Source organism: Chiloscyllium punctatum, chromosome 8 (genome assembly GCF_047496795.1).
Source record: "Chiloscyllium punctatum isolate Juve2018m chromosome 8, sChiPun1.3, whole genome shotgun sequence".
In the NCBI taxonomy this organism is placed as follows: Eukaryota; Metazoa; Chordata; class Chondrichthyes; order Orectolobiformes; family Hemiscylliidae; genus Chiloscyllium; species Chiloscyllium punctatum.
The window spans coordinates 53194689-53218904 of record NC_092746.1 but is presented as its reverse complement, the minus strand read 5'-3'; the positions used below and the strand labels follow the sequence as shown (position 1 = coordinate 53218904).

Genomic DNA, 24216 nt, shown 5'->3' with positions numbered 1-24216 from the left:
ATTGAGAAGAATGTATGTGTAAGAGGTAAGAAGGATATTTTGTGATATAAAAAAACTGATGGGCTTACTGAAGGAGAGCTGCCAGCTCAATTTCAGTGTCCCAGGTACTAAATTATAAAGGCTCAATGCTGATGAAAGGTCATGTCAGGAAAGCGGAACAAGAACTAAAGTGCTCTTAACGGATTGTATGCAACACGTACAATCTTTTTTTGTTGATCTTTGGACTCCAATGAGTGGACTGCTGGTAGAAACCACATCTCCCAGCTATGGTAGCTGATAATAGAGAGCTATTGGCTCAGGCGGGCAGTTCAAGTTGTCAGAGCAGGAGAGTTGACTATTCGGGCATAAGCCCTTCCTCAGGAATAAATGAAAGGCTTATTCCGAAAACGTTGACTCTCCTGTTCCTCCGATGCTGCCTGACCTGCTGTGCTTTTTCAGTGTCACATGTTTTGACATGTGATAACAATGCATGGTGTGTGGGGTTGATGCAAGACATGGAAGGAGGTGTCTCAAGCCCTAAAATTATTGAACTCAAGATAGAGTCTTGAAGGCTGTAGAGTTCCCAAGTGGAAAATGAGGTGCTGTTTTTTCAGCTTACACTGAACTTGCTGGAGCACTGCAACAAGCGTGAGGCAGAGATGTGGGTCAGGGAGCACAGTGTGTTGAGGTGGCAGGCAACTTGAAACGTTTTTGTTTTGGCATGTAGGTTATTCCGGGAGATGGTCACAGTCTATACTTTGTTTCTACAATGTAGTGAAGGCCACGTTGTGAGCAGCGAATACAGTCGACTAGATTGAGTGAAGCACAGCTTCACCTGGAAAGTGTGTTTGGGCCCTTGCATTTTGAGGAGGGACAAAGTGAATAGCTGCTGTTGGAGTTGCAGAGAAGGTGCCATAGTGCTGTGGAGTGTTTTTGGGAGTGAAGGAGGAATTGGACCAGGGTGTCCCGGAGGGAGTGGTCCTTGCGGAACCTGATGGGGGAGGAGAGTGGGTGGCATTCTGCTGGAGGTGGCAGAAATGGCAGCTAATGATTATCTGGATGTGGATGCTGGTGGAATGGTAGTGAGGACAAGGGGACTCTACCATTATTGTGGGAGGGAAGAGAGGGGATGAGGGCTGACGTGTAGGAGATGGGTTGGATTCAACTGAAGGCCCAGTCAACTATGATGCTGGGCAATCCTTGGTTGAGGGAAAAGGTTTTGGAGGCCCTGTTGTCAAAGTTGGCATCATCAGAACAGATGTAATGGAGAATGGAATAGTCTTTACAGGAACCGGGTTTGAGGATGTACAGTCAAGATAACTGGGGAAGCAGATTGGTTTGTAATGGGTATTGCCTATTGCCAGAAATAAAGAAATGAAGGAAGGGAGGAGTCAGGTGAGAATGGGGTGGAGATTAGAAGTAAAGTTAATAAACTGTTTCAATTCCAGGTGAGAGTGAGAAGCAGCTCTGGAGAAAGAGTTTTGAGTGGATTAAGTGAATAATTAGTAAATTTAAGTTGATCAGATTAGAAGTCTGAACCTATGTAGGAGCAGCAAAAAATGAGATGATGGAAAATGGTCAACTTGCTGCAGATGTAGCAATTCCTCAGATTTTGCACACAAACCTATTTTGTAATTTGGCTTATTAACTGCATGTGAGTTTTTCAACTTCCTTTAATTTGGAATCCTTTATTGATATCCTGGTCGACATCAATTCAAAACAATAGGATAAGAACTATAATATACTAGGTATGCTGCTTAGCTATAACCTGTGTAGGGATTTTCTTTGCTTGGCATACAAAAGCTGATATTTCAACTTTGAATTTTCCTGTGGTGAAAAGTTAAATTGACAAGTATTTGTAATCTGGTGTTCATGTTCATTGAAGTTGTCCAAAGATAGTTTTTTTTTGTGTATTTATATTGTTGTTTCAGATTTTGAAACTCTTTCCTCAAAGGATGATTGACTGATAAATCCATAGTTTCTGTAAAATTTTTAATGTTTTCATTTACTCATTTAACATGTTGTGGGTATCGCTGACTAGTTAACATTTATTTCCCATCCCTAATTGTCATTACAAAGTTGGTGAGCCTCCTTCATAAATTGCAGCAATGTGTAAGACAGTAGTAATAGGAATGGAATTCCAGTATTTTAGCCTAGTAATAATGACTGAGAGGTAATTCCAGATCAGGATGATTTGTGACTTGGAGGGGAACTTGCAGGTGATGGTCCCTTGCTGAGCTGTCCTCGTCCTCCTCCGATGGTACAGGTCACTGGTTTGGAAGGTGGTGTTGTTTCTGCAGTGAATCTTGCAGAGAGGACTAAGTTTTGTACAATACTATTGCTGTGTGGTCATGAAGGGAGTGAATGTTGAAGATGGTGGACTGCCTTGTCTTGGATAGTGTTGAGCTTCCTCTATGATGTTGAAGCTGCATTAAACTATCAAGTGGGGAGTATTCTATCACATGAGTATGTATGATAGCTTCAAAGGATTATCCCAAAAAACATTTCAAGAAAGTAGCCTAAACCCTAACTTTGCTAATTGTTTTAAGCAAATTTTGTGGATATTTCAGGAGTGATGCAGCTGGTCCAACCACTTAGTTTTAAACAAAACAGAATTTATTTGCAAGATTACCAAATGAAACGTAAACAAAAGAGAACAGAATACAGAATAATTTAACCTATTCAAAAACCCAGCAGATTATTCCAACTTAATGATGCTGTTCCAAATGCTTGGAACAATCTCCAATAAACACCCCTTGGCAAAAAAGGTCAAATCAAATACAGGATCTTAAAGGAGAGTGAGATGGCAGAGCGATTCAGCATGGAACACCACCTTCCATGCAGCTGTTTCTTGGATTAGCAGCCTCAAAACTGACTGCTTTCAGTGAACAACCAGACTGCTCAAACCAAACCAGAGAAAAGCTGAGCTGGGTGATTTGGCTGCTCCCCTTTCATCATACAAGTGTTTATTTTAAAAACTTGAAAACATTCTCAAGTAGTTAAACCCAGACTTTCCAGAATCACTGCTTTTACGACCTCTCTGGGGCAAAGAAATGCCAAGGACAGCAAAACTTTGTTAAAGGAGCAGCATCATCATACACTTCTGACTTGTGCCTTGTAGATGGTGGACAAGCTTTGAGGAGTCAGGAGATGAGTTACTCACTGCAGAGTTCCTAGTCTCAATCCCAGTTTGCATGATGAAATGAGTTGTTTTCATGGATTCATCTTAATTTTTCTCCTTTTTGGGATAATCCTTTGTAGCTATCATACATACCCATGTAAATTATTTAGACTGTTAAAAACAGTCTAGATTAGAGTGGTGCTGGAAAAGCACAGCAGGTCAGGCAGCATCTGAAGAGCAGGAAAATTGACATTTCGGGCAAAAGCCAAACAGTGTATGAACAGCAGCGTTAAGTTGGGATGATCTGTTGGATTTTCAGATAGGTTGTTATTCTGTATTCTTTTCTCTTTTGTTTGCATTTCATTCGGTAATCTTGCAAATAAATTCTGTTTTGTTTAAAACGAGTGGTTGGGAAAGCTGCATTGCTCCTGAAAACCTTTTTAGTTTGTTTTTAAAGGTTCAGTTTATAGGGTCGAGTAATACATGGACACTAGATTTGAGGGGCTTAAATTCATGCTGCAATTCGAAATACTGTGTATTATTAGCAGAAGTCAATTTGATTGCTCAACTAATCACAGGTAAAGAAGAAAAATACAATGAATTACGGTAAATGCAAAAGAAACAATAGTAAGTAAATTTTATTTATACATACCGGTACGAAAATTTAGCACGTCAAAGATTCATTGAACTCTTTCAAAATCATACTGTTCAACACTGTCATGGCCTGGTATAATGACACAGTTAAAATGAAATATTTGTTAAATTCTGAATGTGAAAGCATCTTGAACTTTCCTACCAAATTCTTCTGATTTCCTCCCATTTACTCTTGTATGTTATGAACCTCAGCAACATTAACAAATTGGTCAAAGAATTAAAGATATATATGTAGCGAAGATATCTCACTTTTATTCAGATATAATGGTACAATTAAAATGATTAACTTTTCAACAGTATTAGCTTTTGGATATATAGTGAACAAAGTGCGCTGAGTACCAATAGACTTCGTACCAGTCTGAATGAATGAATTAAAACATGCTGTAGTAAACCATTTGGACTACCAGTAAGTAGAGTTATGAATGAATAGAGATGTAATGAGTAGAATTACCAGTATCAATGAATGAATGCAATTTTGTATAAGTAGGTTAATGAGAACATGTAGTTTCCTTTGTAAGAGCTTTATAATGCAATATTGTAAGGTCAACTTACATGAGATATACTGAAAGTGCAAGATTTTTTGGCCAAAAATAAGGGGTCAACTTTTACATGAGATTGCCTTTTACAGGGGTATATATGATATTTACAAATTAATATCTTAATTTTTTTTCAGGAAATCTGTTAAAACCATACTCTGTGCTTTTTGGTTAAAACCAAATTCTGATTGAGAAGCTTGGCATTCTTTTTGGGTGTCCCTTGTGGTAGACTGATCAGACAGGTTAGATTACCTGAAATACAGTGAGAACTAGCAAAGTGGATCCAGAACAGGCTTGAAGGTAGAAGAGAGAGGGTGGGGGTGGAGGGTTACTTTTCAGACTGAAGGCCTGTGACCATTGGTGTGCCATGAGGATTGGTGCTGGGTCCACTTCTTTTCTTCACTTATATAAATGATTTGGATGTGGACATTAGAGGTGCAGTTAGTAAGTTTGCAGATGATACCAAAATTGGAGGTGTAGTGGACAGTGAAGAAGGTTACCTGCAAGTACGACAAGATCTTGTTCAGGTGGGCCAGTGGGCAAAGAAGTGGCAGATGGAGTTTAATTTGGATAAATGTAAAGTGCTACATTTTGGGAAGGCAAATCAGGGCAGGACTTTACATACTTAATGGTAAGGGGAGTGTTGCTGAACAAAGAGACCTTGCACTGCAAGTTCATAGTTCCTTGAAAGTGGAGTTGGAGGTAGATAGGATAGTGAAGAAGGCACTTAGTATGCTTTCCTTTATTGGTAAGAGCATTGAGTACAGGAGTTGGGAGATATGTTGTGTCTGTACTGGGTATTGGTTAGGCCACTGTTGGAATATTGTATGCAATTCTGGTCTCCCTCCTATAAGATTGATGTTGTGAAACTTGAAAGGGATCACAAAAGATTTACAAGAATGTTGCCAAGATTAACGGGTTTCAGCTAAAGGGAGAGGCTGAATAAGCTGGGGCTGTTTTCCCTGGATTGTCAGAGGCTGAGATGTGACCTTATAGAAGTCTATAAAATCATGAGGGGCATGGATATAGAAAATGGACAAGGTCTTTTCCCTGTGGTGGGGGAGTCCAGAACTAGAGGGCATAGATTTAGGATGAGAGGGAAAAGATTTCAAAGGGACCGAAGGGGCAACTTTTTTACGCAGAGGGGGTGCATGTATGGAATAAGCTGTCAGCGGAAGTGGATGGAGGCTTGTACTATTATAGCATTTAAAAGGCATATGAATAGGTATATGAATAGGAAGGGTTTAGAGGGATATGGGCCAAGTGCTGGCAAAGGGGACTAGATTAATTTTGGATATCTGGTTGGCATGGACAGGTTGAACTGAAGGGTCTGTTTCCGTGCTGTACATCTCTATGACAGGAGTAGCCAGTTATTTTTGTTCCGTTATTGGTAGCTGTGCCCTCAGTTACCTCCGCCCCAAGCTCTGGAATTCCTCCCTATCCATCTCTGCCTCTTCACCTTTTGGGTTCTTAAAACACTTAACCCAGAATTTGGTCATATGTCCTAGTCACCTTTATGGCTTAGTATCCTGCTTTATTTTATGATCTTGTGAACAATCTTCAGATATTTTACTATGTTTCTGGTGCTTTATAAATGTAGGTTGTTCTGTTTTATAATAATCTCAGTAAGCATTTGGAACAACTAGATGAAGCCGTTTAATATTGTTAAAGAAGCGTTACCATGTGACTTCACAAATGAAGTGAATAAGTGCTTTACCTTTGCAGTGCTCTAACCTGCCTGTAATAGTAAATTAGAGTTGAAGATGCCATCATGATGATTCTAATGCGACTAACTTGTTAATTTTTATGCTGAATTGTTTTCACTCATTTTATCATATAATCAAATATTAAATGCTTTAGATACTAGACACGACATAACCCAGTCTGTGATCCTGTAATTTCTAAGTATTTAAAACACTCTGTTGTTTCAACTCAAATGCTGTTTTGGTGGTTCAAATCAAAAGAATTGACATTCGCTTGTAGGATGAAACTGTACAATAGTTTGGAAGGAGCCCATGTGATACTTGAATGTAGCAAACTTTCAAAAGAGTACTGTCTGATCTATTAATATGCTAAGGATAGAGGAGAGGAAAGAATAATGAAAATTATGCTCAGCATATATTTTAGTCTTTCAGACAGTGACTGCAGTTTTTTTTAGTAATTTATCAAATGAAACCGCTTTAACAACAAACCCTTTCTGTATTTCAGATGTGATACAGAAGCCACAAGAAGGACCTGGGGAGATGGGTAAGCCTGTAATAATTTCGAAGGAAAATCAAGAAAAAATGAAGGAGATGTTCAAAATCAACCAGTTCAATTTGATGGCAAGTGATATGATAGCACTGAACAGAACTCTGCCCGATGTTAGGTTAGATGGGTAAGTATGATGATGTGTTTTTAATGTTTTTAGTTTTCATACATATTCTATGCGATGTAAGATCCTTTAAAACTGCATAACATGGGGAATTGAAAGCTTTTAATACTTTTAGCAGATTTTTAAAAATTTGCTTTGCAGAATGTGGGCTTTGCCACTATGCCAGCCATTTATTGTCCTTCATTGGCGGGTGGTTACCTGTCTACTTTAAACTGTAGTGGTCATGGGGCGATGGATGGGGCTGAGGTATACCCACAGTGCTACGCTGTTTTTTCAGAACTGTACTCTGACAACAATGAACCACTTTTATCCAGCTTTAGCTTGAAGTATACTCTTTTCAAATCCAATTTACAGTACTTGAGTTTCAAAAGCAGCTACAGTTAGAATTCTATTTTTAGCTTACCCTGACACAAATGTCATGAAGGTTATGTTTAATTAGGTCTTAATTTCTTTTAGGTATCCAAGCTATACATTTTATAGCTTTTAAATCACCTAGTTTTCTGCATAACTAAGTTCCTTTTCATATTGAGCAATGTTACATAAGTTCAACATTTTCCATTAACCGATTGAGATGCACTTGTGTTGGTTGGGTCATGGAATTACTTGATCATCAGTGAGATGGATCAAACATAATAGCTCTAACATTTAGTAGAATAAAAACAAAAGAATTGTTACATTTCTAGAGAAAAGCTTAATATAAGGAATGTACTTAAACTTTGAGGATCAATATTTATGCCACACATTCCAGCCAATCACTGAAACTTAACCATCATCCCCATGACAATTAGCAATGTCACTATATACAAATCCTTCCTTTTTTAATATTTTGGGTGACCAATTGACTAGAAACTAAGCTGGACTAGCTTTTATACAAGTGCAGCTTTAAGTGGTAGGAAAAAATTATATCCACTCCTCGCCCAACCACCTGATTGAGAAATTGAAAAGTAAATTGACACCAGTTGGCATTCTTTTCGAAAGTATCTCATTTTGAGTAATTATGGAAAGTAAAATTTAATGTACAGTTTATTATTAATATCAGATTGTAATGTTTCCACTGAATCCTCAAAGCTTGGCATGCCAAGAATGAAAGAAACTCTTTTCCAAAATGCCTGGAATACTTTGAGAACTAATGGATTTAACCCAGAGGATTATTTCATTGATTCGGCAGACCAGCAGAGCCATGTGCAGTATAATTACTACTTTAGTTTGTGGTGCCGATGTGAGAAAATCTTCAACAATTCAGCATGCACAAAGGACTGTGAAGCGGATCTTCCCTCTGAGAATCAGTATGAGTGGGTCTAACCTGTAACCATGATCCAGTTCAGAAATTCAGATAGGACTTGATGTTATCTCACAGGGAAGCCAGTAGGCGAGTGTTTCCAATGTATCTTAACTAGGGAATTTCAGTTAAGTGAAGTAACAATTTTATTGAAATGATCAGACTTTAGGCAAAGTTAGGTTGAGAGATCCAAGTTAAAATTTAATAAATGAAAAATAATTAAAGCACAAACATGGTAGAGTAAGTAATATGTTGCAGCTGCAGAATGCATGCACTCATGGATTCAAGACAAACCCCTCCAGTAAAAGTGCTATAATGTCTTCTATTTAGTTTTTGTAGCAGAGAATACCACTAAAGCTTGTATTTTTGGCAGAAGTTGTGCTCTTCTGTATGTCCTTGATAGAGTACCTAAGCTTTTCTAAGCCACGTTTTGCAGAGTTTGTTAGCAATTTTCTAGATAGAGATTTTATTTGTTTCAAGCAGTCTCATTAAGTGTTACTCAATGCCAGTATGTTATCAAGGTAAACCACACAATTAAGAACACTGGTTACCAGTTGATTTATCAGTCTCTAGAAAGTGGCTAGAGCATTTTTAGTCTCCATGGCGTTGTTTGATGTTGCAAATGAATGTCTGGTGTGACAAAAGCTAATGTCTCTGGTGTTAAAAGAACCTGCCAGTATCCTCTTAACCAATATTTTAGTACTGCTGAGAAAAGATGCACTTTAACCTTTTATCTTGTAAATTACCTTGGTGTTTGCAAGATAGATGAAAAACAATATACTGTGTTTTGGAGGAGAAAAATGATAGATTGGTAATTGGACTCTGGCAGATCCATTAACGTGGAGAGTGCACCATTTAATTGATAACTGACAGTAAACTGCCAAGCCTTATTTTCAATTTTAAACCAAGCCGGGTTAACTCTACTCAAGGCATTGCCCTGAGAAAAGACTGCAAGGATATGTGTATATACATCGCATCTGTTTCAATTCAACACAGGTGACAGCTATTCTCTGGTTCATTTCTTTCTCCACCACATACCACAACTTTATGAAGATCTGATCAGTGAAACATGTTGGTTTGCACAAGTTGGATCTTCCATGTTCCTACATGTGCTATTAGAACAAAGAAATGTACAGCACAGAAACAGGCCCCTTGGCCCTCCAAGCCTGACTGTCTATATCCCTCTGCACCCTGCCCATTCATGTATATCTAGATACATCTTAAATGACGCTATCATGCCTGCCTCTACCACCTCCGGTGGCAACACATTCCAGGCACCCACCACCCTCTGTGTAAAGAACTTTCCAAGCATATCTCCCTTAAACTTTTCCCCTCTCACTTTTAACTTGTGACCTTTAGTCCCTCACTCTGGGGCATGGGGGTGGGAAGCTTCTTGCTAACCACTCTATCTATACCTCATAGTTTTGTAGACCTTAATTAGGCCCCCCCCAAACCGTCATCTTTCTAATGAAAATAATCCTAATCTACTCAACCTCTCTTCATAGCTAGAACCCTCTATGCCAGGCAACATCCTGGTGAACCTCCTCTACAACTTCTCCAAAGCTTCCACATCCTTTTGGTAATGTGGCGACCAGAACTGTGTGCAGTATTCCAAATGTGGCTGAACCAATGTCCTATAGAACTGTAACGTGACCTGCCAACTCTTGTACTCAATCCTCTGTCCGATGAAAGAACCCATGCTGAATACTGCCTTGACCACTCTATTGACCTGATTTGCTACCTTCAGAGAACAGTGGACCTGAACACCCAGATCTCTCTGTAGATCAATTTTCCCCAGAGCTTTTCCATTTACCATCTAGTTTGCTCTAGAATTGGATCTTCCAAAATATATCAGCTTACCTTTTGAACTCTATCTGCCATTTCTCAGCCCAACTCTCCAATCTATCTATATTCTGCTATATTATCTGGTAGTCCCCTTTACTATCTGCTTCTCCACCAATCTTAGTGTCATCTGCAAACTTACTAATCAGACCACCTAAACCTTCCTCCAGATCATTAATGTATATCATAAACAACAGTAGTCCCAGCATGGATCCATGTGGAACACCACTAGTCACAGCTCTCCATTTTGAGAAACTCCCTTCCACTACTACTGTTTCCTGTTGCTCAGCCCGTTCTTTATCCATCGAACTATTACACCCTGGACCCCATGCAACTTCAATTCTCCATCATCCTATCATGAGGAACCTTATCAAGTGCATTCCTGAAGTCCATGTATATGACCTATACAACCCTTCCCTCATCAATCAGCTTTGTTGCTTCCTCAAAGAATTCTATTAAGTTGGTAAGACATGACCTTCCCTGCACAAAACCATGTTGCCTTTCACTAATAAGCCCATTTTCTTCCAAATGGGAATAGATCCTATCCCTCAGTATGTCACAAAGCTGGTCCTTTTTTCTAAAGGATGCTGTGTCCTTGTTTTTTTTTGAGGGTCATAAACAGGACGGGCTCTAAATCAACTAGTTTGGTACAAAGAAAAAAGGGTATTGAGAGGCTTTTTTGTTCGTACATAAACAGATGAGACTTTAGGCCAAAGCTTTTGGATTTAGAAGTAACCTGTAAAATGAAAGGGGAGTGGCCAGTCCTGGAAACTGAAGTTAAGTTATAGGAGTATAGCAGTGAGCTGTATGGAAACAGGCTGCCAAACTCTCTCTCCTTCTGCCCTTCTAACTTCGACCTGTAAGCCTTTGTTTCATTTTTACTGTGTTTAAGGGGTTTGTTTATTGGGACTGTTGTGTATATTCGGAACTGCATAATTAAGTCTGCTTTGGGATAGTCTAAGTTCTGTTTGTGTTCTTTATTCTATTCTTTGTGTTTCATTCCATAATTTTGTGAATAAATTTTTCTGTTTTAAAATCTGATAGTCAACCTAGCTAACTTCGGGTAATTTTCACTGTACATTTACCGAAACAAATTGCAAAGTTATGGTCTGGGCTGCCTGTTTAAGAATGTTTTGAGTGGTCTGGCCTAGTCCATGACAAATATCTTTTTCAGCAGCTTCCCTACCACTAACATCAGGCTCACCGGTCTATAATTATCTGGATTATCCCTGTTACCCTTCTTAAACAATTCTCCAGTCCTCTGGAATCTCACCTGTGTTCAGAGATGCTGCTGAGATATTTGTTAAAACCCCAGCAATTTCTTCCCTCGCTTCCCTCAGTAACCTGGGATAGATCCCATTGAACCTGGGGACTTGTGCACCTTAATGCCTTTTAGAATACCCAACACTTCCTCCCTCCTTATGTCGACTTGACCTAGAGTAACCAAACATCTATTCCTAACCTCAACATCCGTCATGTCCCTCTCCTCAGTGAATCCCGATGCAAAGTACTCATTAAGACCATCACCTATTTTCTCTGACTCCATGCATACCTTTCCTCCTTTTGACTTTGAGTGGGCCAACCCTTTCTCTAGTTGCCCTCTTGTTCCTTATGTCTGAATGGCTTTGGGATTTTCCTTAACCCTGTTTGCTAAAGATATCTCATGATCCATGTTAGCCCTCTTAATTCCTCGTTTCAGATTGGTCCTACATTCCTGATATTCTTCCAAAGCCTAGTCTGTCTTCAGTCGTCTAGATCTTATGTATGCTTCCTTTTTCCTCTTAACTAGTTTTACAATTTCATCTGTCATCTATGGTTCCCTAACATTGCCATTTCTATCCCTCATTTTCACAGGAACATGTCTCTGCTGCACAGTAATCAACCTGTCTTTAAAAGCCTCCCATATATCGAATGTGAATTTACCTTAAAACAGCTGCTCCCAATCTACATTCCCCAGCTCCTACTGAATTTTGGTATAGTTAACCTTCCCCCACTTTAGCAGTCTTCCTTTAGGACCACACTTGTCTTTGTCCATGAGTATCCTAAAACCTAGGGAATTGTGATCACTAATCCCAAAGTAATCCCCTACTGAAACTTCAATCACTTGGCTAGGCACATTCTCCAACACCAGGTCCAGTATGGCACCTTCCTGAGTTGGACTATTTACACACTGCTAGAGAAAACAAATTCTGCTCCATCTAGTCCTCTAACACTAAATGAATCCCAGTCAATGTTGGGAAAACTAAAATCTCCTATCACCACCCTGTTGTTCCTACAGCGTCCCATAATCCGTTTCCATAGTTGTACTTCTATCTCATACTTGCTGTTGGGAGGCCTGTAGTACAGCCCCAACATTGTTCCCACACCCTTCCTATTTCTGAGCTCTGCCCATTTTGTGTCACTGCGCGAGTCTTTCAATACTGCCCTCCTTCAGCACAGCTATGATATCCTCTCTGACCAGTAATGCAACTCCTCCACCCCTTTTACCTGCCTTTCTATCCTGCCTGGAGATTCAATATCCTGGGATACTTAATTGCCGATCATGCCCTTCCTTCAACCAAGTCTCAGTAGGGTGTAGGACCATTCGGCGCAGCCACTTTGGCACAGGCGATTCGGCACGGCTGGTTTGGCGAAGCCCGTTTTGGCGCAGACCCATTTAGGCGCGGAACTGTTTCGGCACAGCTCATATTTATTCCTTTTAAGGCTTAGTTACAAGAATTAATGGAAGCAATAAAAAGAAACATAATGTTTATCCTCTTCAGTAAAAATGTTAAAAAGAAAATAAAAATGAAAGAAATAACGTAAATATGAAAAATCTGAAATATGACATTAATCAACATTATGGGTAATCCCTCATAAATACTCAATGTCATTTCTCTCACTAAATCTTCTTACAAGTGTCTGTATTCAATCAAAAACATATATACCACCGTCGTATGACCACTTTTCCTTTCCATGTTTTGACGACAAGATTATTGATGGCATTTTAATGGGTTATATTTTATTTTAATAATAACTACAAAGTACTGAATAACTACAAACTACTGAATAACTACAAAACAGTTCTGCGCCAAAACAGGTTGCACCAAACCGGCCGCGCCGAATCGCTCGTGCCAAAGTGGCTGCGCTGAATGGTCCCACTCTGGTCTCAGTAATAGCAATAACATCATACTCCCAGGTTAGAGTTCCTTTTGATATTAACTCACTAACTTGCCATTATTTTGTTTACATTCCAGTGTTCAATGGTATTTGTACTTGGTCTCTCAGCTGCGGTTAGAGCCGTGTAAGAACAGTAACTCTCGGGCCTTTGGACATCACTTCTATATCCTTAGCATTTTCTTTCCTAGTTTGAGGAGATCTTGGCACATACATAACTATCCCTTCCCATCCCTGGTTGCATGCCTGCTTTTTACTCTCCCATCTTCTATTTTTTACAGTTTTGTTGGGGTGATGGAAAATGAATTAGAGTTTGTGGACCAGTTCCCGACTATCAGTCACCTGCTTGGTTTACAGTATTACCTTCTAGTTTTCTATGACAGTTCAGAACAGGAGATGATGTGAATTTTTAAATCCTTCAAGGAGAATTATTTCCTTCAGGATCTTGTATATCATGTCTGTCTTTTAATGCCTGCATCCAAAGATCATAATTATTTTGTTTTACTAACTCGAATTCAATATAAGCTTGCCTCAGGGGCCAAATTTTATGCATCAAAAATAGCTTTTCTTTGACATCTCAATCTTTTGAAGCACCTGATTTGTGTGAGCATTGTCCATTTTTCATCTGTCCTTTTCCTTTGTTTAGTGATGTACTCAAAAGGCTTTTGTTTTTACAATACCTCTGTATCTCTTTCTTAAACCTTTTGGAAGACTGGCACAAATTTGAACTGCTCCCCACTGGGTCTTGGGTTGAATTTTCTGTCTGGCTCACTGTCATTCTGTCTTTTGCTCAGTGTCTTATTTATCCTTTTCTCTTTCTTAATGAAATTCTAATATCACCTTTTTTTTTAAAGCTTTTCTGTTTATCTTCCTTTTCCAGTATTATTGCCCTGTTTTAAATTAAATATCTGCACTTCTTCGTATCCTGCTGTGAGTTTTTGTTTTACAGCCGTGTTAAGAAGGGTGCAGTGCCTTTCTGTAGCCCTTCTATTCCATGGGTCACCTGGTATCAGATACAGTCAGCTCTATGCATTCTCTTGCCTGGATGGCTGGTTTGCATTGTAGAGTAATGCTAACAGCATGGGTTTAAATTCTACATCAGCTGATGTTACAAAGAAAGACTTCATTTTTCTCAATCTTCCCTCTCACCGAGGGCATGGTGATCTTTTAGGTTATCTCTAATGAGAAAGCAGCATATGTCCAGTAGGGTTATGGTGACTTAAAAATTGGTTTGCTTAATTTTAAAGAAACATGGATGATGGATTTGTTTTGTTTAATAAACACTAGATTATTGACTTATAAACAATGTATTCAATGACTATGCAAACTGGCTAATAGACTTTATATTTCTCATATTATAAACTTATTTCCCCCTAAATTGTCTGTGCATTATCCGCGCATTCATATTGGGGAGAAAAGAATTTCTCTTTGCAGAAGTTCAGTGTGGAATGAAAAAATTAGGTTGGTCATTAAGTCTTTTTCTCTTCAAGATAAAAATAATGTGTGGAATGATGAGATGATAGTTAGACTGACAATCTAGTGCATGAAGATAAGTATCACCAAACTGTCAATAATCTCTAGGATCTTTTGCCAATATAGTTTGCTCAGGAAATTAGGCTTCCAAATGCTCTTCAAGAAAACAATCCGAGTTCAGACTAGACCAGGGTCAAGATACCAGTGGACCCACAACAAGACATATTTCAGAAACAGGAGAGCTGAGCTGAGCAGAACTTTGCTTCCACAGGTTGGCCACCAACTGAAAATCTAAATGTCGAAAACAGAAGCTGCAACCTAACAATCATTAACCCAAGCAGGGTGTCTGCAATGAAACAGCAGTTATCGCAAGATGTATGACTTTCAAAAAGTGTGTATTTTTTAAAAAACACATTCCATCATCTTTGTATTAGCCTCTTTAAAAACAACCAAGCAAAGTATCCACAATATTTCAAACTCGACTCTGCAAACATTTATGAAATATGAAGCCACCAAAACAGTACAAAGACCAAGTTGGCTGAAGTAGACTGGGAACTTGGATTATAGAATACATCAGTAAAAATGCATGACCAGGCATGTAAGGAGCTATTTCATAACACTGAGCAAAAATGCTCTCTAATGAGAAAGCAAGACACTTATCACACCTGTGGTTAAATAAAGAAGTTTTAAGGTAATATTGAATTATAAGAAAAACATGTCTGCCAAGTTTAGTGGCAGATTAGAAAATTGTATAGAATATTAAATATAGAAAATGATTTTAAAAAACGATGATCAATTTAGAGTATGATTGAAAGCTAGTCATGGAGATATGGAGAGTAGAGATTCCTGTTTACTCTTGTTTAAATAGGAAAAGAATAATTTGTGTTGATTCCCTAGCAAGTGAGTCGAGGTAATTAATAATACGGAAATAATAAATGAATTGAACAGACAATTTTTATCTGTCTTCACTGAAGAAGATAAAAATAAAACCCCAGAAATAATTGTAGATCAAGAAAGGGAGGAAGGAATTTAAAACCTTGATCACAAAGGAAAAGGTACTAAGAAGATTATTTGAATTGAAAGCTGGCAAATCTCCAGGTGTTGATGGATGTCATCCTAGAGTCTTAAAAGGAAAGTGCCAGCTGACATTGTAAATGTTTTTGTTTTAATTTTCCAAAATTCTGCAGATTCTAGAATGGTCCTATCAGATTGGGGAATAGAGCATCTAATTCCTCTATCCAAGAAGGAAATTACTGGCAGACTGAACATACAAAACTTACAGGCCAATTGATTGGGAAAATGTTGGAGTCTGTTATTAAAGAGGCTATGCCATGATACTGAGAACATCTCAATGCACTCAGAAAGTATCCATGTAGTTTTGTGGAAGGGAAATTGTTTGAATAATTTAGTAGAGCTCTCTTGAAGGAGGAGTAAGCAACGTGGATGAAAAGAGAACCTGTGGATATAGTGTACTTGTATTTCTAGAAGGCATTTAATGAGGTGCCACATCAAAGGCTACTCCTCAAAAATAGCTCATGAAGTAAGGGGTGACATTATTATTCTGGATTAGTGGTGCTGGAAGAGCACAGCAGTTCAGGCAGCATCCAAGGAGCTTCGAAATCGACGTTTCGGGCAAAAGCCCTTCATCAGGAATGGAGTCATGGGTATAAGATTGATCAGTTAACAGGAAATAGTTTAGGCACAAATGTGTTATTTGGATTGGTAATTTGTAATGAGGAGTGCATAGGGGTAAGTGCTGACTGCTCAACTATTTACGATCTTCACCAAAAGTTTTAATGACTGAACTAATGTGTGTTGCTAAATTTGCCACTGATGCAAAGAAAAATATGAAAGTAAATTGTGAAGAGGAGTTGAGACTGCAAAGGGGTATGGATGGGTTAAACGAATTGGAATACACTTGACAGTGGGAGAAAAATATGACCTTGTCCATTTTGGCAAGCAGGCGAGAAAACCTATTATTTGAATATAGGGAGATTGGAAAACTCAAGTACTGAGGTCGTTCTGGTACATGCATATAAAAATAAAAATGCTGGCACAGAAGCTGTTAGAAAATCAAAATGAATGTCATGGTTCTGACAAGTGAAATAGAATCCAAAAGTAGGGATAATTTGCTAAAGTTGTATGTTGCACTTGTAAGGCTACATGTGGAGGACTTTGTATAGTTTTGCTTTTAGAAAGTACATCATTTTATTAGCTGTTCAAAGAAAATGCAGTCAATTGATTCTTTTGAATGAAGAGTCAAAAGGTGTGGTGCTGGAAAAGTACAGCCAGTCAGGGAGTATCTGTGGAGCAGGAGAATAGAATAAAGGACTTTTCTACGTGTGTGAAAGATTAAAACTAGGAGGCAGTTTAAAAACTGAAGTCTCCCAGTTAATGAGGACATGAAGAGAAATGTGGAACTCTTTTACAATTTGTGATTGAGGCATCCAAGATCAGTTATTTGTAAAGTCCAGTTAGGATCAATTAATAAACTTTGAGGATCATTGCAAGTTTTAATTTCACTGTTTAAAAATCTGATTTGGTCTGGCATGTTATCCATGTCATAACAGTACACATGAATTAGGAGAGGAATCAAGGCATATTGATTAAACATTTTCAATGCTGAGCTTGATAGATTCTTAACTGATAAGGAAGTCAAAAGGGGTAAACAGGAAAGTGGTGTTGAAGTCACCATCAGATCAGTACTCATTTTATCAAATGACAGAGCTAGCATAAGTGACCGAATGGTCTATACCTCTCCTAATTCATGTGTACTGTTATGACATGGATAACAAGCCAGACCTCAAAATTTATTAATTGATCCTAACTGGACTTTATAAATAACTGATCTTGGATGCCAAGTTCATGACTTGATCAAAAAATAACAATTTAACATTATTAATGTAATTTTAGCAGAACACCAATGAATTGCAAGGCAATCTAATTAACAACTATCATCTAAGTCCAATCTTTTTTAATCACCAAGCACCACATGCACTCAGATGACACAATTAAGGGATAAATTTAAAAAGAAAATTAGAATCTAAGTTGCCAGTTCAATAACCATTTCAATGATGAATTGGATTTCATGAAACCTAATAAGTTGTATTACAGTCACATAGAATGGTGTCTGTATTGAATTCCAAAATTACCTGTCACTGCAAATAGCTTCTGCAGATCTCCTGAAATTTTCCTTATTTGTTATGGGCTGGGGTTCTTTTCTTATAACTTTCAACAAGTTGATAACTGGAGAATAACTAGAGAAAACAAAACTTAAATGTCCATCCATCAGCTTCCAAAGCAACACTGCTACCTATCAAAGAGCCGAATCAGAAACTAGTTCACCTGTTGGTTTCCTTTTCCTTTTCAACATTGTGTGGATGGCTAGCCAGCATCCTCCTCCCTTTTGTTGACCAATTCAATGTCCAACCAGTTGCCAGTCTCTGAGTATAACATCATCAATGTTAGTTTGTTGATAGTGTTCTTAAAGCAGTAATCAATTTGCTTTAACTTGCTAGGCCAGTTTGTAAACATCTTTCTGGTTTTGTCTTTTGTTGTGTCCTTTTATTTTGAAATGAGTATTGTTCAAAGTTTAACTCTTAACTGCAACTCTGTTCCATAACAAACATGAGGGGGGAAAAATGATGGCCTCAATGGAACGGAAACCAGAGAAACTAAGCAGAAATTTACTTTTCTGCAGAACTTTGTTATTCTGATTAATTTTCTACATTAACTATTTCAAAGGATTGTTTTATTTCAAAAATCAAAACTGTCCTTTTTGCAGAGAACAGTAATTATTGAAGTGCTACATTTTATGCATTCCAGTTTGTACATTTTTGTTCCATTTGTACACTTCTACTAATGTTACCAGCTGAATTTTATGCAGTCAATCCTGCATATAATGAATGCTCATTTGCCATCCTTCTTTGCTTATTTGGAATAGAGATGACTGTACATGGCAGTAAATTAAATGAAATTAATCAAAACTTACCAGTTTTACTGGTTGTTTGCTGACATTGTTATTTTGAATATTGCATATAGCTTAAAACTTCTGTCCACAACTCTTCTAACTTTGACACAAATTTTAGTTGTAGTTCTTCTTTGATGTCAATTTTAGATCTCCGTCATTTGATTTTCATACCTGGGACTTGCATGTACTTAAATGATTTGAAAGATGATAAACATTGATTTAAAGTGGCTGTAGCAATCATCTGATTGCAGGTTAATCCACCTTTGTGAAATCCATTTAAGGTAAACCATGACAAGGTGAGCCCAAATTAATATGTCAAAAAACATTGAAATGCAGATCTGTATATCTTGCTTTGATTTACATGTTTGTGGATAAGTTTTGTATGTTAGAGATGAAAGCATCACCTACACATTATCCAGCTCAAAAACGGTGATCTCAGATGTGAGAGTGCATGAATAAGCAGTATTTCAAGCAGTTGGTTTGACTTTTTACCTAAAACAGGATTTTTCTTTTAACTACCAGAGCAATTTATTATCTGTAAACATGATTTGGGGCACTTCTAAAATATTGAGCTATACTTCTGATTTCCTTCACATAAGGATCAGTAAGAAAAAAAGATTGCTGGGAACAATGAAATGAGATTGCCTAGAAATGGTCCATCTATTAGCAATTTGTCCACTGAACCTTTTACTGGTTTCTCACCAAATTTAGTTTCCTCCTTCAGATTCATAAAAGTGGAAACTGAAAATTTTGGAAACTATAATCTTTTGTTCTGTAAATATGTACTGTTGTTTATTAAGGAAATTGAAAGAAGTACCTCTTGTTAACATTTCAGTTCTTCTCACAAATCATTTCCTCTAGCCAGTTATTGGATTCTGTTAAAAGGTGAGCTGTTTGTAATCATTTTTTATTGTATAAATCAATTTTTCATTGCAATAGAAATGCTGGACAAATTCTATTTCAATCTAATTTTCTCTTCTAGAAAATACCAGAGAAGTTTTTTCTCATGTTGAATGACTACAGTGGAAATTATGTTCATCTGCAGCCATATTTATCTTGAGGACAACTCCGCAGCCATTCTTTGACTGTTTCTCTAGCTCCTGCCACTTGGGTCACTTGACCTGCTCTCTATAAGGGGCAAGGTTCCCCCTCTGTTTTATATATATTGGATTTAAGTTTTAATCTTCTTTGCTTGTATGAGAAGAGCCTGGAGCTTGAAGACTGACTGATTGAACCAGGATGTTACGGGGAAGCCTTCCTTCAGAATACTGGAAGGTAGAATGTAGTAGTGACATCATAACAGATCATCCTGTTGTCTCCAGTCTATCTGGAGGTTGGTGGGCTGGAAGGCAAGGGCAGGTGTCAACTTAACATGGTCCTGAGTGGAAGAGAAAGATATGAGAGCAGAAGTGTGGGAAATAAGATGAGCATAGTCAAACCATATCAGACACATTGAGTTGGGAGCATCAGTGAGGAGAAAGGAAGACAAGGTGCTTTCCCTATTAGAGGTCGGCATCTCCAGAAAAGAAGCAACAGAACCTGAAACTGGAGGAATGGCATAGTTTTCAATGCTTGGGTACAAAACTAGGTCTCAGTTTGATATGGCATTTATCTCATGAATGCGTCAGGCCAAAATATTCATGAGTTGTGAATTCACAAATGTTGTTTCATCAAGTGACAATACTACTATTTTATTCACCTTTTTTCTTAGTGCTGAGATATTGAAGTTTGAATAATGCGTTGGGTATCATTTGTCATGTATCTGGTTCTGTCAGTTGGTGTTTATGAATGAATGATTTTTGCAATTGTACAAGTATGTTTAGGTTGAGGAACTAACTAGTATTTCATCAATCCATGAATTCCCATTTAATGTTAAATTACATCTATAATTTCTTGCTTTTTGCCTGCTTCTCTTTTGTACTTTTGTACAGCAACATTTGTTTTAACCGGCAGCTTATAAATCAGCACACTCGATAAACTGGCAAAAAATATGTACCTCAAATACTGCAAAGTTTACTGTATTATTGCAATCTCCACAATGTCAGAGTAGTCAGTTGAGGATATGAGTGAGAAAGCTCTCTTCCAATAAGTTTTATTTAATGCAAAGTTGCATTATTTTAGTGATTTATGCTGTAAACAAAATATAGCAGTGATGTGTACATCCCCAGCATTAAATTTCTATTACTTAACGTGTGTTTTTGCATGAATCATGTGGATCTTTGGATCAACTGACAAACTCCTGGTCCCAAAGGTGCTGATTAATAAAACTTAGTTTTGTAACTTCTTATCACTTTAGTCCACGATGCAAGGGATATCATATTAATATAAAAACCAAGAACTGTAGTTACTAGAAATCTATAACAAGAACAGAAATTGCTGGAGAAACTTAACAGATCTGGCAATATCTGTGAACAGAAAGCAGGGTTAATGTTTCAGGTCCAGTCACCCTCCTTCAGAATGTATAGTAGTTTGGAAAGGGTGATTTCATATGCTAAACATGGTGGGAGGAATGTGCTTTTTTCCCTCCATGGCTTACTATCAACCATCCCTTTGTCTGCCTAACTGTTTGTTTTTCTTTGAGTTCTGTCTCCACTTAGCTGCTTTCTCCTTGTCTCCACCCTTAACCCCCCCACCCCAACCTCATGTCTTCAGCATATAGACCATCTTTTCTGAGCTATCAGTTCTGAAGGAGGGTTACTGGACCTAAAATATTGATACTGTTTCTCTCTTGATAGATGCTGGCAGAGCTGCTGAGTTTCTCCACCAATTTCTGTTTTGTCATTCCTGCAATGAGAGGATTAATTCATGAGCAAAGGATGGACAGACTGGTCTTTTAACTATTGGAATTTAGAACAATTAAAAGTAACGTTATTGAAACTCAGAAGCTCAAAATGAAGAGGCAAGTTTACTGGGTTGAAATTGTGGTTAAGGCAAAAAATAACTAACACAGTTTAGGAATAATCAGTCTCCTTTATAAGATAGAGATGAAAATCTTTTCTGTGAATTGTTTGTCTGCTGAATTCTCTTCTCCAGAAAGAAATGGGGGCTGTCATTATAACTTTACCTTGAATAATTCATAGATATTTGCTCAGCAACTGAGTCTGGAACTTTGGGAAGCAGATAGGAAGGTGCAATTGAGATTGATCATTATTTTATTGAATGGCAGAGGACCATGTGGCTAATCCTGCTTCTAAGTTCTACGTTCCTCTCTGGTCTCAAAATATTCCTGTACAATGAATGGAATATCAGCCCAGATTAGAACTTAAACCCTGAAACATAGCTTGCACTTTCATTCTTCTGATTTGGAACCAGGAGTGCTAATCCATGTCATGCATGTTTCTGCAATGCACTAATCTCATATTCTGCTCTGGTTTGAAATCTGTATTTCCCACCATATGATACAAATGGTTACCTACTTTACTTAACATTTCTTTGGTCTAACATCTGATGTGGATCCATTGCAAGGACGCAGTGCAATATACTTCACTAGGAGTGTCAAAGTGGATCTGTGCACAAGTTGTGCCCCTTTATAGCACATTCTGCCATTTCTCACTTTTAAATTCTGTATGTTTAAGTATGACAGCCATTTTGAGTAGTTGTGGAAGGTAAATTAGTGTGCATGGTACAGGGATGAGTGAGTAGAGTGCCATGTAAGCAGATGAGGGGTTAGGGTGGTGTTGATTTTATAGTTAGCAAGGAGTTTGAACAGCTTGTAATCCCTCTAGTGTTTCCTGGGTAACTACTGAGGTAAGTCAGTCTCCTCTTAAATCTCCAACTGTCAGAGTTTGCATGCAGGGTAATTTCCAGCAGTTTAATCTTCCTAGACAATTCCAGCAAACTCCTTGCATTGGTTCCCCCGAAAGCAAGTAATCTATCACTCATTGTAAGCACTTTACACAGCTGCTGGATCAAGTGGTCGTAGAGGGAGGGTTTTTTAATTTACTGATGGGACGTGAGCTTTTCTGGCTAGACCAGCATTCATTTCCCATCCCTGAGCCAAGAGTGTGCACAAGTGGCAATTTGGCCAGCAGTATGTAGCTGATTTGTCTGTGGAATAATGTATGAATAATATAAGAAAAAGCCATCAGATCTCCTCCAGTTCTCAAACTCTATTCTCTTCCAAAAAACATCACTAAGGCTGAAGAAAGTCCTTTTATGTCCCCTTCATTTGCCGTAAGCTTTAATAAGTCAGATCTTTTATAAATGTGCACTCTGTGCCTCTGAAAACTAGCTGAAGCATCCAGAGAAGGAAGACCAAGAAGAAGTTTCTAAACAGCACCAAAACTATTCCAGTAGATCCTGTTAACTGAGACTACCGAACTACTTTCCAGTTTTCCCTCCATCAATAGTACCCATGACTTTTTTTCCTATGTGTAGAAAGGGAAGTTTATAAGGGGGTTGGAGTTCTAACTAGTAAATTAATGCCAATTGGATCAGAGAAATATAGAAAGGGCCGTTTGGCCCTGTGAGCCTGCTCTGCCAATCAGTATGATTATGGCTGATCATCCATCTCCATCCCCTGACTTGCTTTCTCCCCATAGCTTTGATCCCTTTCGCCCTAAGAACTACATCAAGCTCCTGAAAAATATTCAATGTTTTGGCCTCCATTGCTTTGTGTGGCAGAGAATTCCACAGGCTCATCACTCTCTCTGGATGAAAAAATTCTCATCTCCGTTCTAAGCGTCCAGTCAAGTAACCTTAAAATATGACTAATGACAATGGACTCCACGGTCCTCAGGAACATCTTTCTTGCATTTACTCAGTCTAATCCTGTTAGAGTTTTATAGGTTTTTGAGATTCCCCACCTTCATTCTTTTAAACTCCAGCGAACATAATCTTAATTGATCCAGTTTCTCTTCAGGTATCAGCTCTGCCATCCTAGGAATCAATATGGCAAACTTCATTGCACTCTCACTGTAGCCAGAACAATCTTCCTCCAATAAGGAGACTAAAACACACCGTATTCAAGGCTCTGAACAATTGCACGAAGACCTCTCTGCTCCCTGAACTCATATCATTATGATAACTAACATGGAATGTGCTGCGCTTCCTACTTGCTGTATTTACATGCTTTCAGTGACTGTTGTACAAGGAAACCAGACGATCTATCTACAGATAATCTGCTTTCTTGTTTTTGCTACCTAAGTGATATTCTCCTATTTATTCACATTATACTTAGTTTGCTATGTTTTTGCCTACTTACACAAATTATTCAAATCACACTGAAACATATCTATATCCTCCTCACCATCCCACCCACTTTGTGTCATCTGCAAACCCAGAGATATTACATTTAGTTCCGTCGTCTAATCATTAATATATTTTATGTACAATTTGAGTCCAAGCACTGATCCCAGTGTACTGTGCGAATCATTGGCTGCTGCTAGGCAAAGCACCCATGTATTCCTGCAGTGTTTCCTGTCTGCCAACCAGTTCTCTATCAGTGTCTGGACACCATCCCCAGTCCCATATGCTTTTTGATTTGTTTACTGGTCACTAGAGTCATTTATTTGTAATAAATAGTGATTCTTGTATGTACAAAAATCTGATCTGTGCTTTGTTAACGAGAGTCTAGAAGACATGTAAATTGGAAATTCTAGACTGTTCAAAAACTTGAACATTTTTGACTCTGAGAATAGTGGGTTTGATTTTCAGCATGTAACCCATGTATGATATAAAGGTAAGATGAAGATTAGGCCTATTTAGTTTTACCTGTTCGGAGAACTATTTGAACACCAATTGATGTGCAGCTGAATTTGGCTGCTCTCTGTTTGACTTTTACATGTTTCTGAGACATTAATTACTGTCAGCTAAATAAATTACAAATAATTA

The 24216-nt window shown here is 38.1% G+C and overlaps 1 protein-coding gene across 1 annotated transcript in view; it reads left to right on the top strand.

The window, feature by feature from the left end:
* Window positions 1-24216, top strand: part of galnt1 (UDP-N-acetyl-alpha-D-galactosamine:polypeptide N-acetylgalactosaminyltransferase 1) — a 148647-nt gene that overhangs the window by 61465 nt on the left and 62966 nt on the right. The window contains exon 3 of the mRNA XM_072575568.1: window positions 6499-6667. Within this exon, the coding sequence (XP_072431669.1) occupies window positions 6499-6667 (169 nt within the window). The remainder of the gene's footprint in view (window positions 1-6498; window positions 6668-24216) is intronic.